This window comes from Arvicanthis niloticus, chromosome 21 (assembly GCF_011762505.2).
Source record: "Arvicanthis niloticus isolate mArvNil1 chromosome 21, mArvNil1.pat.X, whole genome shotgun sequence".
Classification (NCBI taxonomy): domain Eukaryota; kingdom Metazoa; phylum Chordata; class Mammalia; order Rodentia; family Muridae; genus Arvicanthis; species Arvicanthis niloticus.
In genome coordinates this window covers 40,745,983-40,764,945 of record NC_047678.1, presented here as the reverse complement: position 1 = coordinate 40,764,945, position 18,963 = coordinate 40,745,983, and the positions used below count along the sequence as shown (strand labels likewise).

General features: G+C 48.5%; 1 protein-coding gene across 1 annotated transcript; it reads right to left on the bottom strand.

The window, feature by feature from the left end:
* Positions 1-16,064: 16,064 nt before the first annotated feature.
* Eif1b (eukaryotic translation initiation factor 1B) lies at positions 16,065-18,848 on the bottom strand. Its single transcript, XM_034483848.2, has 4 exons — positions 18,496-18,848; positions 17,179-17,342; positions 16,798-16,899; positions 16,065-16,472 (listed from the first exon to the last, which is right to left on the bottom strand). The coding sequence occupies exons 1-4, from the start codon at positions 18,524-18,526 to the stop codon at positions 16,428-16,430; spliced, it is 342 nt and encodes a 113-aa protein (XP_034339739.1). The 5' UTR covers positions 18,527-18,848; the 3' UTR covers positions 16,065-16,427.
* Positions 18,849-18,963: the final 115 nt, after the last annotated feature.

The following is an 18,963-nucleotide window of genomic DNA, read 5'->3' as shown; positions in this document are numbered from 1 at the left end:
TCTTCTGCAAGAGCGATACACTTGTTTAACCACTGAGCCATTTCTCCAGCACCTTCTTTTACAGTGCTCTGAAATTTTGATCATGGAACACTAGCCACTAAAACATCAGCTAACAATTCAAAATGATGAGGCTGTGATTCTCTGTGATCCACATCAGGGCTAACTCCTCTTCCTTGAGACAGGAATGGCCCTGATGGCCCGTGGCTGGTCTTCCTGGTCTCACTTTGTAGACCAGGCTGTGCAAAGAGGCAGAGTTATGCTTTGAGTTTTAATCACTGTGCCTAAGAGATCTACAAACCAAAAATGCCTGTAGCCTGTAAGCCCCTTGCCCAAGGACAGATGCTTTTCTACAGGATATTGTTTATGTTAAGTTAACAAGCCACGTGCTTTAGACCCAACTTCACTGGGATGTGCTTGATCACCTGTCGGGCAGGATACATGCCTGCCCCTGATTAGACCTGGTTCGATACATAACTTTTAAAAGGCCTTTGCCTTTTAAAGTGTCTGAAAAATGTGCCTTGTCACGCCAGAAAGGACCTGGATAGAGTCCATCATCCTGGTCAGCATTTAATTAAACCTTGCTTCAAATTTGGCTCAAAATCTTGGTAGTGGTTTTATTCTCATCCAGTGGAATTAGCAGCTGCCCTTGAAGTCAGGGATGGTCTGCTTCTGCCTCTGGGGTTCTGGGACTAAAGGCGTGAACCATCACATCTGGCCCCTCTTTTTGTTGGTTCCAGAAGTCGTTTATCATGGAGACAAGGAAAATTCCCTCTTTTGCTAGGAGCAGTATTGTTCACTTTGTAAAGGAAAGGGTGCTGAGTTCAGCCCATGCTTCTCCAGCATCTAGGGAGATAAGGACGTTTCTCTTCACTTTAATGTCTTAATGCACTGAATTATAGTAACGGATGTCTTCATACTGAATCACCTTTCCATTTGTGGAATAAACCCATAACGTATTACTATTCTTTTAATCCACCACTAGATTCAATTTAGTCCGGGCTAGGCATCATCCATGGTCCTAAGGAGAGTCCATCAATCACTCTCCTGAGTCTCACTGGTCGCCTTGGGTGCAGGCTCATAGAGGAGCAGGAGGGTGCCCATTGATTTCAGTCCACAGGACAATGCCTGTAGCACGTGGAGCCTCTGGTCTACCCGATCATTTAGCCCCAAGTGCCTCCGTAAACCTTAGATTGTCTTTGCAGCCCCGGTTGTGTCTTGTTTCCACGTTGCCCACAGAAGTAACGTAGTTCCTCAAGATTTTTGAAGTTATTGTTGTAGTTTCACATGACTGATATATCTTTTAAAAATGTTTCCACATCTGTAATTGTTTCTCCTGTGCTTCTAATATATAGGTATTGTTTTCTATTTTGTGTACAAGTTTTTACCTGCATGCGTGTATGTGGTGCCTGAGAAGGCCAAAACAGGGTGTCAGACCTGGAACTGGAGTTACAGACAGTTGTGAACTGCCATGTGGGTGCTGGGAATTGAACACTGATTCCCTTATCCTCTGAAAGAGCAGCCAGTTCTAACAGCGGAGCCATCCTTCCAGGGTGCGTGTTTCTTCTGACAAACAACTTTTAAATTTTTTAATATTTGGAGAATTAGGGGCTAGAGAGATGGCTTAGCAGTTAAGAGCATTGACTGCTCTTCCAGAGGACCTGAGTTCAATTCCCGGCAACCACATGGTGGCTCACAACCATCTGTGATGGGAACTGATGCCCCCTTTGGTGTGTCTGAAGACAGTGACTGTGTATTCACATACATTAAAAAAAAATGGAGAATTGGTATAGTAACTCTCAAGTTGGATAATTGATAATAATATTCTTATTTTGCAAAGATGTGGACAAAGGTACCGGACAATCCAAAAGGGTAATAAAAGGAAATTGTCCTGCTCAAACCAGTGAATCAACTTAAAACAGGAGGGGTGGGAGAGAGAGGACCCTTTGAGATCACACTGGGTGGTGTAATACCTTCCATTAAGCTCCACCTCTTAAAGGTCCTGCCACTTCCCAATAGTGCCAAGCTGGGGACCAAGCCTTTATTTACCTCAGGAGCCCCTGGGGATATTCCCAGAGTGGACTTTATCAGGAACATTACCACTAACAGGCAAGAATGAGTGAAGAAGAACAGTGGCCAGAATCTGTAAGCGAGGTCAACAGAGATGCCTCTTCACAAAGCCTCCAGTCTGACAAGGAGCTGCCAGCAGAAGCCAGATGTCTACTGGCAGGGAGGGAGCCATACTGCCGCCTGACTCTCCTCTCTCCTTGCTGGTGTTTTCCTTTGGCCAAACCCAACTGCTGGCTTTGGATTCCAAGAGCTCAGTGTCCTGAAATTTAGACTACCGTAGCAAAATGAGAGCCGAGCCATGGCTGGATCCACAAAGCCTCTGTCAAAGGAGTCAAAGGAGCTGCAGTTTCCTGCAGCAAAGCCATCTTAAAATAGAGCCAGCCATTGGCTCAGGACCAGCACCATTCAAGCACTCCAACCGCCATGAGCATCCAGACAGATCGCTGACGGAGTGGGCCTGGATGTCTCAGCCTTCTGTTACTCAGTTCCGTGCCTTCAGTCCCCCTGATTAATGGCTGTAATTGTCCCTAATTTCATCAGATGTGCTCCCATTTTAGGAAGCAGTGATTTCCTGGTATATGTGTCTCTCTCCGGCAGCCAGACACCACTGCAGTGCCCAAGGCATGTCCCCTGTCCATTTCTAATGGGCTCTACACCCTGTTGAGGAAGTCTCAGCTGATAACATGGCTTGAATTTATTGCTATTATTTGTCCATAAAAGATTGCCAAGGTCCTAGGGAAGACTTAACAGGGATGTTCAGTGGATAAGAGAGGATCTGTACAACTATGAGGACCCAAGTTCAAATCCATACAGTCTACATAGAAAGCCTGGCATGGTCACATGATGCACTACAGGAAGTGAAGACAGGAAGACCCCTGGGCCTTCTCTGGTCTTTGAATGCGCATGATTGGATGCATATACCTGCATGTACACACACACACACACACACACACACCTTGAAGCCAAGGAAATGGGATTTTGGAATATTCATGGAATACAATAGTATTTTGATATCCAATTGTAATCACTATTGCTTGTGGGATCTGGTCAAGAGCTGGTGAGATGGCTTGTTGGTTTGCTAGAGCTTCTGGTGCCTCAGCTGCATGATTTCAAAGTTGTCACTGTCTGGAAGATGAATTAGTCATATACTGACAGATACTGTCATTAGGCAAGGACCGAAGTGAGTCTGTGGTTTAGGACATCTACTGGTGGCTTTCTGTACAGCATGGCCTTTCTCACGTGACCACTTGGCTCCAAGGATGACAAGAAAGAGGGCTAGCTGTGTTCATAAGGGCATAGGAGTTACTCAGCATCGCCCACGCCACCATCTGTCGACCATGACAGCGACAAAAAGACTGGTTAGGGGAGGAGGCAGGAAGATGCTGTATTTTTATTTATTTATTTATTTATTTATTTATTTTTGAGACAGGGTCTCATGTTGCTGACAGGTACGCATGGGTGCAGGCATCTTTGGAAAGCATGACATAATTGTAATGGCTATGTCGTTAGAGGCCATCCAAGGCCCGGGTTAATATCCACAACAGGTTATGAAATCAAGAATAAGTAAAAGCACTTATGAGCCAGGCGTGGCAGTCAGGTGGTACTCTGTCCTTGAGACCAGCATTATCTACATAGCAAGACCTAGAACAGCAAGAGCTATAGAATGAGATCTTTCTCTCAAACAACAGCAACAAACCCACAAATCCAGAAACCAAAACAAACAACTCCCCCAAGAAAACGCACACAAACCCCAGTATACACAGAACAATCCCAGGTTGAAGGCTTGTGGCTTCTCTCTAGTAGTGAGGTCATAGGGAATTTACTCCTGATTCTTCTAAAATAAAAGAAAATACAACTGCTGAATGAGTGTTGTCTCCTGTCACTTTTACCAAGTTGTTTGCAGAAACATGGCTTTGCTCTAAAGCTCAAGACAGCCTTGAGTTCATAACCCTTCTGTTTCTGTAAAACCCAAATGAAAAGGACCTCACCGATCCGTGGAGAACTGCAGACGCACCCCAAATCACTCACGAGAAACACAACTTGATGCAAATTGCAAGAGGTTTACTGGCTAGCCAGGGCTGTCTTTCCTTCAAGCCCGCGCAGGGGCAGCGGAATTCAGCAAAAGAACAAAAGAAGTTTACAGCTTTTAAGGGGGCATCTACAAACCAGGTGGGGGTGGAGTTAGGGAAGGGGGAAGGCTGAGAGTGGAGTTAGGGAAGGGGGAAGGAGGGGGAACAGGTCACTAGGTCATCGATACATTTGATCTCAAATTCCTAAGATGGATGGTGTGTCACTTTATAATTGGCTATTTCGAACTAATTTCACACTATATATCATGAGCTCCAGTTCAAGGGGGGTCAGGCTTATCTCAAACTTTTAGCATCCTGGCACCAACTGTCTCAGGGCTGTTAGTTCAAAGCCTGGCCAAGCTAATCTCGGGCCCATAGCATCCTGACACCATGAATCTTAAGGTTTGTTTAGTTAGGGCCATCTGTTCAAATGGTCAGCTAATTTTCTGGGACTGAGGCAACACAGTGTTTGACTTACAGGTTTTTATGTCTTTGCTTTTAAGAGTAGGGTTTAGGGGATCAACTTATGATTTTTCTATCTTTCATTTCAGGTTTCTAAGTGCTGGGTTACAGGCACGCATCACCATCCCCTGCCTGAACCGACGTCTTTTAGAGAAAAGAGTGTCCCTTCTGCACTCAGTGTCAAGTGCCTCTTGCCCTTGTGAAAGGCCATCATCACTGTGACAGGGGGTCCACTCTCTCCTTTCCTTGAGGGACTCTGGTCAACAACAGGTTTTTAATCTGGCTTTACAGTGTTGTAAATTGATTTTAAAAACTAGGGGAAGCCCCTTTTAGAGTGGCAGGACTTGAACCTCCCTACATCAGAAGATCTAGCAACATCAGCCTTATCTTGCATTTAAGCAGCTGTACCCAGAGAGGATGCAGCCTCTCCAGGACCCCGAGGCCCCATGTGGTTCTGACCTGTATGTACCCCACACCTACACTGGAGGTTAATTATCAGGCCACAGGTTGGCTTTGAGCCCCAGCGATTTGAGTTCGACATCTTGTGTCTAATAAAGTGAGCTTGCGAGTGTCATTACCTCCAAGGTTTGGATTATGTCTCCGTGTGGGTTCTGTGGGTTCCTCCTAAAGTACACAATGAGTCTAGGATTCGAGTTCAAGTAGTCATGGGAAAAGCCATTCCCCAAATCCTTTGATAGGAAGGCCAGCATGAGTCAGAGGTAGACAAAGACTGAATTACTAAGCAGGAAGCAGTGAGCACTAATCCTCGGGGCAATGTGTAAGAGACAGAAAAATGAAGTGTTGGGGAAGTAAGGCTGTTTGTCCACCAGCTGCACACAGCGTCATCTTCCCCCCACCATGTTCCTATAGACAGAGGAAGGCCCTTTGAGAAGCAAGAAGCTGAGAACATGAATGCCACGCGGCACTCAGGTGCACAGCAAAAGGGCTCTGGCAGTGTGTACAGAAAGCTGGTTTTGTCTTGTCTCCCCCATGGCACCTGGCACCAAGGTGACACTTTGTCCACGTGAAGGGTTGGAAGCAGTCTGGTTTCTCAACCCCATCCTGATGACTTTCCATGGGAAATGAGGTGCGTTAAATGAGTCACCATGTAATCCTAGTTTGTTCAAATCTCTCAGTGTTGGGGGTGTATCCCTGGCAGCGCGCATCCTGTGCCTGCAGGCAGGCTGCGGCTTCTCCCAGGTGAGCTTTGTTACTTTCAGGACCATCCTCCTCATACTTGGTGATGCTCCTGGGTGTTTTCTGCAGGACTTTGGTTGGGTCCAGGTTGCTGTGGCACTGACTTCTGGGAGCATTTGGCTACAGGGATAGCATGGATGAAGTAAAGTTTAATTAAAGACAAAGATGTAGCCTGTCTCCTCCTGGATTCTCAGTATAGGTGAGAGTCTGGGAGGGCAGCCCAAGGCGCCATGCTGAGATCAGACATTCTTCCTGGGCGTATGTGTGATGGACTGGTTTTTCCCATAGGCTCTTGGGTGGATGCTTTTGTTTGTTTGTTTGTTTGTTTGTTTGAGACAGGGTCTCATTGTGTAGCCCTGACTGTTCTATTCTCTTTATGTAGACCAGGTTGGCCTACATAAACTCACAGAGAGGCCTCTGCCTCTCAAGTGCTGGCATTATTTTCCATTTTAAGACAAGGTTTCATGAAGCACAGGCTAGCCTCCAACTGCCTGAGTGCCTGGACTACACGTCACTATGCCCAGTTTCTGTGGTGCAGGGGAATGGACCTCATGTGCACTGTGGAGGCACTGTACCAACCTAGCTACTTCCTCAGCTTCCTTGGACAGCTTTATACACCTTTCTCCCTCTCTTGCGAAGGGAGACTCGATGCTGAGGTGTAAAGACACACCATAGATAGCGTAAGACGGTCAGTATAGAAAGGCTTCTCTGGTTTCTTATTAAATTGGATGATACCATGATATCCTGGACCTCTCAACCAGCACCAGATCTAGTGGGAAAGACAACAGCCTTGATTTCCACAGGTGGCTTCCCTGCTACAGATGCAGACACAGAAGAGGGGGCCCAATTCCTTCTATAGCTGATGTCGAATGGGACAGTTCTCAAAATCTGGACCTCCATGGTCAGTTCATCCAGAGCAGAATCAGGCTGATGAATCTGGAAGTCTGAGTGTGGAGCTGGGTGGAAGCTAAAGGCCTCTCTCTTTGCAGAGGCTTTCCCCCTCATCTCCCACATACTTTCCCTGTAAGACTTCAACAAGAGGCCGGGCAGTGGTGGCGCACGCCTTTAATCCCAGCACTTGGGAGGCAGAGGCAGGTGGATTTCTGAGTTCGAGGCCAGCCTGGTCTACAGAATGAGTTCCAGAACAGCCAAGGCTACACAGAGAAACCCTGTCTCGAAAAACCAAAACAAACAAACAAACAAACAAAAAAACAAAAAACAAAAACCAAACAAACAAACAAAAAAGACTTCAACAAGAAGTCCACAGCCTGGCATGTTAGTTAGTGCATGGCTTTAGTTCCAGCACTCTGGAGGCAGAGCCAGGTGGATCCCCATGAAATCAAGGCCAATCTAGTTCTCAGAGTGAGTTCCAGGCCAGCCACAGCTACATAGTAGAACCCTGTCCTCAAAATAAAATCCATTCTTTGAAAGGCTATTTGTTCAGGAGGATTGATGCTTTTCTTATTTCTGAAACCAAATACATGGCAAGAAGTAACTAACTCAGGGGACAGTGGGTTTATAAGGATGTGGTTCCATATGTGTTGCAGCCCTGGGATTAAAGGCGTGCACCACCCTGCTCCCTCTCTTTGTCTGCTTTTTGAAAACAAGGTGTGCAGCTCAATCTGACCTTGAATTTGAGACCTTCCTATCTCCCCTTCCCTTTGGCTTCAAGGACCTTGTTTGTCATGATATAGAAAAGCTCTATTGCTTCAGGCAGAACGTCTCCCCCAAGGTTCTACAGTTACAGCTGGGTATTTTTACATTCAGTCCCCAGTGTTTTGAGCTCACCTGCATCTCATGGCTCCTACTGAACACGTGTTAAAGCGAGCCCCTCTCCTTCCTGCAGAGATTCCGGCGGTGCGCCTTCTAGACCAGCTTTCACATCCTACCCACATTTTCTATAGCCACGACCAGGCATGATTCACAACAAGGACTTGGTGCCCCACACATCATGCCAATAACAGTTACTTTGAGGCTAACTAAGTCCAATCATTCTGAGGAGGTGTACATGGAGATCTTGGCAGTTAGGAAAGGTGTACCCAGGCCCTTAACCAGGCGTGACTTGATTTCTTTCTGGTAGTTGTGTTAAAATACCCCAACAATAGCAACTTAAAGGAGAATATGTTCATTTGGGTTCTGGTTCCAAGGTATGGATTGTGGTGATGTCGGAGCAGCAAGAAGTCAAAGCGGCTAGTCACAGCACATCCACAGTCAATAGTCAAAAGAAATGAACGACGGATACTTGCTGATGTGGCCTAGTGCAAGTTCCTCTGCCCTGGCGACAGTGCCACTCACACCAGGCAGGTCTTTCCACTGTAACCATGGTGACCAAGCCAATTCTTTTCTCTAAGACCAAAGCAAAGGAAAGCAGGTGAATATGAGAAATGCACCGGCCCGGCGGTGGTGGTGCACACCTTTAATCCCAGCACTTGGGAGGCAGAGACAGGCGGATTTCTGAGTTCAAGGCCAGCCTGGTCTACAGAGTGAGTTCCAGGACAGCCAGGACTACACAGAGAAACCCTGTCTCGAAAAAAAAAAAAAAAAAAAAAAAAAAAAAAACAAACAAAAAAAAGAGAGATATGCACTGATCATAAATGGGCCGGTAGCGCCACCTATTGGCCACATTCAGAATTACAGCCCCCCTTTTAAACCATTGTATAAAATAGACACACCTGTGGATTTGTGGCTCTGTCAGGCCAAGCTGTTCCTGACGCACTCGACAGCAATATGAGCGAAAAGTAAAATCAGAAATGATGTCTTCAGGATGGTAAGTCTCAGGTACAGTTTCTAATTCAGTTTTTCACAAGCTATGAAGATTAGATGATACAAGCAGATAGACGTGATGATAGGCCAACTCCAACTAGACGCTCCCCAGCCCACTTCCCCGCCCCGGCACACTTCCCCGCCCCAGCCCACGTCCCCGCCCCAGCCCACTTCCCCGCCTTACACCTTGAGATTCCCGTCCTGGTTTATTGCAGACCATCAAGTTGATAGTAAACACCGACCGTCCCAGCTGCCCTCATGGCCACACCCTCTTGGATTCTAGAGAATTATCCCAACTAAGTCATCTTGACGAGCTTTGGGAAGGACAGTTGCTTGCAACTCAGAAATTAGGCAAGTGGCCGCTTTGAGATGTGTCTCTAGAGATGTGGCTAAGTGGCTTTTTCAGACACAGGGCCCCAGGAAGTGGGGGCTTCTACCCTACCCCAACTTCACCCCCAACCCCACCACAGAGTGTTTCTAGAATAGATAGATGTCTAGAAGGTAGGTGTACTCCGGGCCTATCGATATGCTTTTCAGAGCAAAGGTTTTGACGTTTTTCTTGAGCACATGGAATATCTGAGTCTATATTCAGCGTTATTATAACCAGTCAACGACTCTTGTCTTGGAGTCTTTTCTCTAAGGCCAATACATATGAAAGCACATTAATCTAGGAAATGTAAAGGCAGGGCATAAATGGGACAATATCGCCTCCTGTTGGCCCCATGCAAGTATTACACCCCCCATCCCCTTTTAAACCAGGGTGCAAAATAGACACAACTGTGTATTTGTGACTCAGCCTGGCAAAGCTGCTCCTGGTACACCAGAAACCAGTAGGAAAGGGGCAGGGGAGAGAAATGCTGTCATCAGGGCCATCAGTGGACAAGCTGCATTTCAGGTGAAATTGTGGAATTTCACAAGCAGCTGGCAAGGGTGCTGGCGAGGGTGTGAATGTCCTGTGGAGCAGAGAGTGGACCACAGAGCCCACAGCCAACAGGGACCACCTTATTTAACAGACAAAAATTACCATGGAGTGCATGGTGATGGAGACATGATGTGTCAAAACCCAGACAGCTGGGCAGGATGGGGCACACCTGTAAAGCCAGCACTTGGGACGCTGAGGCAGGAGGATCATAAGTCCAAAGCCAGCCTCACAGCGGGGTGAAGCCCTGTCTTAAAACAAGCCTGCAAAACAAAGTGGTGAGGGCTGCACCTGGGAACTTTGTATCCTTAATCACTTGGGGTGTGGGAGAAGGAAGACTCATCGGACTTGAGAAGTTACAAACATAATAGAGCAGAGAGAAGGGAGAAAACAACTAGAAGGACAAACGGACAGTAAGAACATTACAGGGAGGGGTAAGAATAGCCAAGCCGTGTACAGTGGCACACATTTTTAATCCCAGCACTTGGGAAGCAGAGGCAGGTGGATCTCTGTGAGTTCAAGGCCAGCCTGATCTATAAAGTGAGTTCTAGAACAGCAAGAACTATGTAGCGAGACCTTGTCTCAAAATAATAAGTTTTCAAAAAGACAAAGAAATTGGTGTTTTGAAAAGATCAAAAACTGATAAATATTTGGAAATACCAATCAATAAAAAGAAAGAAAGGAAGGAAGGGAGAAAGAAAGAAAGAGAAAGAAAGAAAAGAAGAAAAAAAACCTGGGCATGGTGACTCATGCCTGTAAGCTACGCACAGAAGCCCAACCTGAGTTGAATAGATGTAGTTGGACCGTCTCTTAAAACAGTAACAGTGGGGAAAAGACACAGAAAAGGACAAAAAACTGGAAGCCCCTGAGTCAAACTGCTCTCTGGCTGCTGTCCTGATGCATCTCTGTGTGGAATGCATCCCAGGGATTCAAGGCCTGGTGAAGAGAAACAATTCAGTTCCCACATTGGCTTCGACTCCCACACACCTCTTTAGCCCAAGTTTTCTCCATGGATAATCAGAAAGCTAACTTGGACCAGATGCTGACGGTGACCAATCACCAAGTGGCAAAATCCACACAGAGTACACAGAGGCATGTGGCCATGTTATAACATCACCTCCCTTGATTGATATTTGTCCCCAGGTGAAAACTCTCTCTCAGTTCACATCCTCTCCAAGGAAATAGCTCAGCAGAGACTTAGTCCAGCTGGAAGTTAATTCAGCAACACATCTTCTCTGGGGAAGAGATGCAAGCAGCTGACCTGTGGTTAGCTGCCATTTTGGTCAGTGTGGTATTTTCTTTTTAAATATTTAAAATATTTTATGTGTTTTACCTGCATGTATGTGTGTGTACCACGTGCGTGATTGATGCCCTCAGATACTGGAGAGGGCACCAGATCCTCTACCCAGGGGCATTTTGGTCATGAGCCACAACAGCCAAGATGCAGCTGCAGTTTCCTTGGTCACCTTATCTAACTCTGGTCTACTGGTTCCCCACAGAGTCCCTGAGGAGGGCATCATCATCGATAGTGGATAAAGAAACCGAGGTGAGGGAGGTGACTCTCTATTGTACATAGTCAGGATCCACAGTACCAGGAATTAGCAAGGGCTGAGCAAGACTCCAAGAATCTCCTGGTTAGAAGACCAGTTGTGTCGGAGGGGATAGCATCTTTTGACATCGCCTTTCTGACACAGGTGGTGCTGTTGTCATGACAATTGCTTGTCAAATAGCTTGGATCCTGCCCTGATATGCTACATGGCCTGCCACTTAAAAGAGAACATTTTCTCTCTCTCTCTCTCTCTCTCTCTCTCTCTCTCTCTCTCTCTCTCTCTCTCTCTCGATTTCTTTATTTATGAGTACATTGTAGCTGTCTTCAGCCACACCAGAAGAGGGCAGCAGATCCTATTATAGATGGTTATGAGCCACCATGTGGTTGCTGGGAATTGAACTCAAGGACTTTTGGAAGAGCAGTCAGTGCTCTTAACTGCTGAGCCGTCTCTCCAGCCCAAGAACATTTTCTCACCGCAAAGTAATTGCATTAGGAATCAAAAGAAGGGTAGTACTCGGTGGGACGTAACAGTGGTATGAAATGGTTTCTGTCCCATACATGAATCTTTACTGAAATAGTCCTAACTGGCCACCCTATGTGGCTGTCTTCCATGGCGAGCTAAGCACTTGGAACACAGACCGCACAGACTTGGCACCTCAAATATTTAATGGGGAGAGCCCCCGTGGAAGCACAGGCAAAGATGAAGATGCTAAGGCATGGTGACCAGAGCACAGGGGTGAGGAGGAGAGTTCAAACCCAGCCTCAGATGAGGTAGGAGAAAAAAGCGTCAGCATTGACATCTTAGGCTTGAGATGTGCAGCATCTACATATGTGCAGCAGACTGGAAAGCAGTCACTCAGTCATGTTAATCTTGTGTTGATTTTTGTGTACATGTGTTCATGTGTTGGGTGTGCATGCATGTGTGTGTAAAGGCCAGAGGCTGAGGGCAAGCATCTTGCTTGGTTGTGCTTCATTTTATATACACTGAGGCAGGGTCCCTCCCTTGGACGCAGAGCTTGCTGGTCTGGGTAGCCAAGTTTGCTTCAGGGATATTTTGTCTCTGCCTCCTGAGTCCTGGGATTACAGGTGGGCCAACACTCCTACCCACCATCTATGTGGGTGCTAGGGATTTGAACTCTGGTCCTGATGCTATGTAGCAAGCATCTTACCCACTGAGCCATCTCTGCAGACTAAGCATATCAGTTTTGAAGTTCTGGTGACATATGCAAATTGATGTCCCGTGGGGTGGCAGGTGACATATGCAAATTGATGTCCCGTGGGGTGGCATCAGAAGAGAGTGAGATTAGGTGAGGTTTGTTTTTCTTGTGTATGAAAAAATGTCCCTGTCCTTGTGTGGTCAGATGAAGAAATGATAGAGGGAATTGCCTGGAGACGGGGGATGGCGCACAGGACATAAACGGGGTCTGTAAGCAGGGTGAAGAGCGCACACAGCATTGTCTGGAGTGAGGCTGAGTGGGAAAATGAGTTTCAAGTATCTTAGCGATATCTCCATGTCTCCATGGCACAGCAGGGAACGAGAGCTGGAGGGAGAATGTGAAGGAAGAGCTTCTCTCCAGCTTTCAGCTCATCCAGATGAGTATTCAGTAGTGAGACGGAACAAAGAGTCAGGGCTCCCTTCGCACACAGTTTCATGTATGCTGGGCTGGCCTTGAACTCACACTGTGGCAGAGAATAACCCGGAACTTCTGATCTTCCCCTTTCCCAGTTTATGTGGTATTTGTTAAGAGTCAAACCCAGGCTCTTGTGCATGCTAGGCATGAATTCAATGGAGTGGGATGAGTGTAACTGTGGATCTCTGCTGGCCTTTATGTGGAGAAGGATGGAATCTGATGCCTGTGGAACCAGGCAAGACTAGGCTGTGAGAGCTGAGAGCCAAGCAACTGTTTTCATTACAATGCAAGACAAGTGAGAGCTGGGGGCCAGGGCCTGGCAAACTACAGCTGCCCAAAGGGCCTGTTGTTAGGGTTACTACTATAGTAAAAAACACCTCTCAAGATTCTCCAGGGGATTCCTGAACCAGGGACCACCTAGTGTGCCACTGCTGAATCCAGATAAACCAACAACTGGAGTGTCATTTCCAGGAGAGGAAGAGCCTGATTCTTATTCTCTGTGAGTTCCTAGATGAGTCTTCCTCTGTATTCTCTCTCTCTCTCTCTCTCTCTCTCTCTCTCTCTCTCTCTCTCTCTCACACACACACACACACACACACACACACACACACACACACACACGAGCCGTAAACTGGGGAGCACTGTGAGTAGACTGTCCAGGCTCTATTTACTTACTGCCCACAGTGCAGGAGCCTCTGGTTTTTCTGCCTTATTCACTCACTAGAGGACATAAGCAAATCTCTCTGTTGACACAGAATTAACTTCCTAGTAGCACGTACGGTGGCTGTGTACATTCCGAGGGTAAGGCTGTATAAACACTATCATTTCTCCCGAGTGACAGAACGTTAAAACTGCTTTTTATGGACTGTAAAAGGGACTGGCTGAGATCAGTGTGGATACTGCCCGCACGGCTGACCGTAAGTTGACTGTGTGTTGGCCAGGAGCCATGGTTGTCCACAAGAGGGTGCTGACTGACTACTACTAGCCTTCATGGGCCTCCGTTTAATTGCATCTTCCCCTGGCACCCAACCTTTCCGTTTTAAATGCTCTTGGTCTACCAAGTGGGCTGCTGGAGACGCACACTGTTCTTCCTGTTGTAAATAAACTACCCCTAGCCTCTAACATAATTTGTTCAGACTACATTCTGGTGACTGAGGAGGGGGGGGCCCTTTTCTGACTTCGAGAGATACTGTTTCCATGCAGCTCCTCATAGCATCAGTTGTGGCTGGCATGGACTAAAAATCCTACCTCCACTCCTTAGACCGCATGTCTTGCCCAAAGGGCTTCAAGGGTGGCTTTCAGGTAAGAAGTATGTGTAACAGCAAACTGGAGGTGAAAAGCCAGCTTCCTTCCAGAGCATTCTGGAGACCCAAGTTCTTTCTAGGCTAAAATAGGCCCCCCTGCAGGAAGCCTGTGAGCACTTAAGACTCCCCGAGAACTTTGAACTTTAGACCTTTTGTACTTTGACACAGTGACACAGCTCTTTGTGATCGCTTGTTTGAGACAGGGTCTCTAGTAGCCCTGGCTGGCCTTGAGCTCCTTCACCCAGTTTCTACCTCTCCAGTGCTGGGATTACAGGCACGTTCCACCACCACACCCCGGTCTGTCTGTAATTGCTTCTTGCATGAAGTCTGCAGGGTACTCTCTAGTTTGAGATGAAGGCAGGAGACTCAGGCTCAAGCTGTTGGGGGCCACAGCAGTCAGAATGTCAGCCAACCAGGTGAACCACCCACTCACGTTGAGTAGAACTCACCAATCTGACTCTCACAGGCTTGTCATCCTGTAGTGCCTGGGAACTACAGCATCCAAGGACAGTTTGGCAACCCTGCTCCCTCTCTGGTGCCAACTTGACTCCATAATGCTTCCTAGGAGGAACACGTGGGGCCTTCCATGTGTGGCCTCTGCCCCACTCCCGATGTCCACTATCCCGATGGATGACTGACTCTTATCCCGAGCCTCGTCCAGTCAGTTTGCTTGGTAAGTTTTTAGCTGCCGCTGAAGGCTGCCCTCGCCTACCCAGATGCTATGCAGGCATCTCGCCTGATGAACATACGTGCTGGGGGTGAACTACTGCCTGACGTCTGGGCTGTAGGCACTCCTTCCTTTAGCTGCAGGGTAGCTGGTGACCCAGAAGCTGAACTGTTCCTTTACTCTGATGGACACTACCCCGCCTCAGGAGAACAGCTTGTCACTAGTCCTTCGGTAGGCAGGGCAGGCTGCTCCTTTGGCTTCCAGAATGCTGGGCTGACAGGCAGAGGAACTTGTCTACCCCAGACCGCCTCAACCAAAGCTCTCCTTTCATAACGGCTTTGCCAAGGTCTTGGCTAACTCAGGGTCCAGGGACAAATTTATTTGCCCTTTGACACTCAGTTTTGTACCCCAAAGCATAAACCCCTAGAGAAAATGCAGTCTGTATCTTCCCACAGGAAGACTGGGTCCGTCTGTGTCTCTCGACCTGAGGCAATTAGGCTTGGCTGTCTGGCAGTTTTAACTGAGGTTATCTGATCACTTATCCTGTGACTTAAGTCTGCAGACCCAGTGCAGAAGACAATGAGGCAGCACACAGACTCTTCTTACTCTAACCACCCAACTCTCAGTTCCCATCGCTGAGGCCTTCCTTGACTTAACAAGAGCCTGTCTTTTAGGTGTATCCACACAGGAGTCTGGTACCAGCTGAGGCTTCTGCTTCAGTCTCCTCAGCCATGGGGAGAATCAGCCAACAGTAAGATAGCCAAGCTGGGACAGTTTTTAAAAAGGCTGGAAATAGCCAGGCTTGGTGGCACATGCCTTTAATCCCAAACTCAGGAGGCAGAGGCAGGTGGATCTGACTTTGGGGTCAGCCTGGTCTACACACAGAAACTGTTTTAGGGCAAATGTAGCCCTCACAGGAGGCAGAGAGCAGGACTGGCCTTGTGCAGGATTCCGATACTCTACCACCCCACAAAACTAAGCAGTGCACACTTATGCATGCTTTTCTCTGCTTTGGCTCAATGGTTTCCTGGCAGAATTTTTCCATCCAGCAAATCAGTTTTTAAGGACACAGGGACTCAGGATATCTCCTGATCACTTCCCACTACCATCCCTGAAACGGTCACCCCAGGTTCCAGCTTCCTTGAGTGAAGTACACACTGATGCTACAGGGCAGAAGCACCTGGCACTCAACTCCAGGACTGCTAACCTAAAGCCCAATGCCTTCCACTCTGAAGACCCACAGCACCACCCACACCTGCAGGGCATTGCCTCTGGCTAAATGCCGCAGCCTCTTAGGGATGACAAACAGCTCTCTACTTGTTGTTCTGAAGCAGATGAGCCTGGAGGGTTTCCGGAAGAGACAGCTCATGTTCCTCCTTACCCTTAGTCAGCAAAGGAAAACACAAAAGTGCATTGCTGGCTTAGGTCAGCGCTCATAAAGGACACAGACTTTCTTTTTATTGTTAAGCTGCAACATACATGGTTTAATACAACAACAACAAAAACATTTAACAATCAAGTGAAAATAAAACTAACAACAAACACTCAGAACAAAACCTTTTCCATTGGAAACATGTTAGGATGGACTCGTGCTTTGTTCCCACCTCACCGAGATTTCCTTATGACTCAGGAGCCTACATACCCCGTGTTTTCTGTAGCCATGCAGGTATGAGTGGAAGTCTGAACAATTAAATAAACGCAAAGTCTGTCGTTTACTGTAAAGAATCATCTCCCGAGGCAGCCAAACTGAGTTAGAGAACAAAACCATTTAAGAAACTCGCCACATGTTTGGGTTCATCTTAGAATCCGTGGACCTTCAGCTGCTCCTCCTTGACGATGCCAACCTGTGAAGGAAAACTGCTCAGCAGATCCCAGCGCAGCAGCCGCCACTCCCCACACTGCACAGCTGACACTCCCCACACTGCACGGCCACCGCTCCCCACAGCTCCCCACACTGCACAGCTGCCCGGGAGCCCAGGAGCCGAGGCACTGTTCCGATCCCCAGGCCTCTTAGCCGCAGCCTGAGCTGTACAAAGCCTTACGTTCTCAGTCAGCGCTGACACCATTTCTATTCCACTACTTCAAGCACGTGAGTCCCGAGCTCTTTACTAAGTAGGAAAGGATCCTGTCTCTTTCAAGGTCATACACGGGGTGCATCCAGCCACTCACCTCCAAGAGAAACTGGCAAATGTTCTTCCTTTGGTCCCCTTGAAGCTGAATAACCTCTCCGTACTCGGGATGTTCAATCACAGTTCCATTACAGGCAAATTTCTACAACACATGAAGTCAAATGCAGAAGTTTTACTTTTGATAGAACAAATGTAGCCACGTCAGTTGACCGCATTAAGGAGCAGTGTCCTCCAGGACTGAGGGACTCTGTAAATAAATCTGGAGGCTATGTAAATAAATCATGAAGAAAACTGTATGAGGGAATATCAACAACTCAGTGGCTCACATTTCTGAGAATGGGGTAACCCTTACTGAGATGGACAACAAAACAGCTCTCCTGGCCTGAGCTCTAGCGTGCACCCCTCCTCACGGCATGGTCACCTTTTTGAAAGCTTTCACAAGCTTCTTTTTGTCATAGTCGTCCGCAATGCCCTGCACAGTGGTCAGCGTCTTCCGGCCGTTCCGCTGCTGGATCCTTATATGAATGTAGTCCTCAGTCCCTGCCGGGAGTAAGTCGTCGCCCTTAGTTGCATCAGCAAAGGGGTCTGTAGAGGGACAGAAAGGTTCCACAGCAGAAAATAAATAAATTACAAAGTAGTATGTGGAAGCGCAGTCCACTCCAGATCCAGACAGACTGCAGTGATGAGCCCCGTGTTCCTGCTTCCTTTCTGCAGGTGAGGGTGGGGCTCAGTGATACTAAGTTTTTGAAACCTAAGCAGGCCATCTGTGTCTTTAACTGAGCTTAAAAGTACAGAACACCATTGTTGAAGCCACCTTCTAATGAGACAGAAGACATTTACGAAACCCTAATTTTATATAGCCGCCACAAGAACATCTGTCATCTCCACTATTTTGCGACTAGAAAAATATTCAAAAACATCCACCCGTAGTAACTGAGCCTTGTAAAATACATATAAACATATACAGGCAATCTCAAGAGGTCTAATTTACAAATGACTGCCAGCAGAGACAACAGGACCACTTCCAAGTCAAATCAGAAGCCTCAAAACCAGCTGGGTCCAGCCCCACCCCCAGCTCCTGCCAGTGGCAGGTCCCTCAGGCACCTCCCCCTCCCTTCCTGGCCGATTGAGTCGCAGATCCCCCAAGTCCTGAGCTTCCCTACTCTCCCAGCAAAGACTGAGCAAACATCCCCCGCACCCCAACACACACACTTGTAAGTCCTCTGAGAGTCACGGGTCTCGCAGTCGCCCTAAAGCTGTCAGGTTCTCCAACTTCTGAGCCCCACCCCTCTAGTCTCCTTGCAAAGGCCCTGGCCATCACCGAGGCCACAAGAGAATACCTGAGACAGCGTCCTGTCAGTGTCAGGTTCCCCGCAATCCCCTAGTCCTAGTCTTTGCAGCCCTGGCAAGTACTGTAGCCCCCCTTTTAGGTCTCTGAAGCCCCCTGCCTTTCTGTGTCAAGTCCTCCTAGCCTCTGGCTAGTCTCCCTGAAGCCCTGGCATGTCCCCCAACTCTCCTGTGAGTCCCCGAGACCCTTGTCCTCCTGCCACTGTCAGGTTCCCCAAGCGCCGGCCGGGCCCTCGCCTCCTATGGGGTGGCAGGACCGCTTAAGGCCGTATCCGAGTCCCAGGGAGAGGAGTCTCCGGAGCTAGGGTCGCGGGGAGCCCCCGTCGCCATCTTCTGGGCGCCGAGACAAAGCCCAGAGGGACGCGGGCGGCGGCCGGCCACTGGACCTTACCGAAAGATTGGAGGTTCTGGATAGTGGACATGCGACACTAGTGTGAGGCCGGTGAGGGGATAAAATTCCTGCGGGGCCCGCCCGGATCACCGTGTCAGGAGGCTGCAGCGGCGAGAAACGGAAATCAATGAAGCGGCGGAAGCCCGGGGCACAGGAAGACGCGGAGGCGGCGGTAGAGCGCGAGCAGAAAGGCAGCGCTGCGGCTTCTCGCACAAAATGGCCGGCGCCGCGTATTTAGCTACGCGCGCCGCCGCCACGTGACCACACGCACCGCGCGTCCGCCCCGGATCGCTGAGCTGGGGGGCGAGGAGCCGGCCGGAGCCCACGGCGAGGAGCCGCGGTCCGTCCCGCCCGAGGCGCCGGGTGAAGGCACTTCCGGGTGCAACGGCGAGAAACGCGCCCCCGGGGCCTGGACTTGCGGCTCGCGGGGGCCGCGCCTCTGCGCCTCCGCCGCCCTCCCCAGCCCCC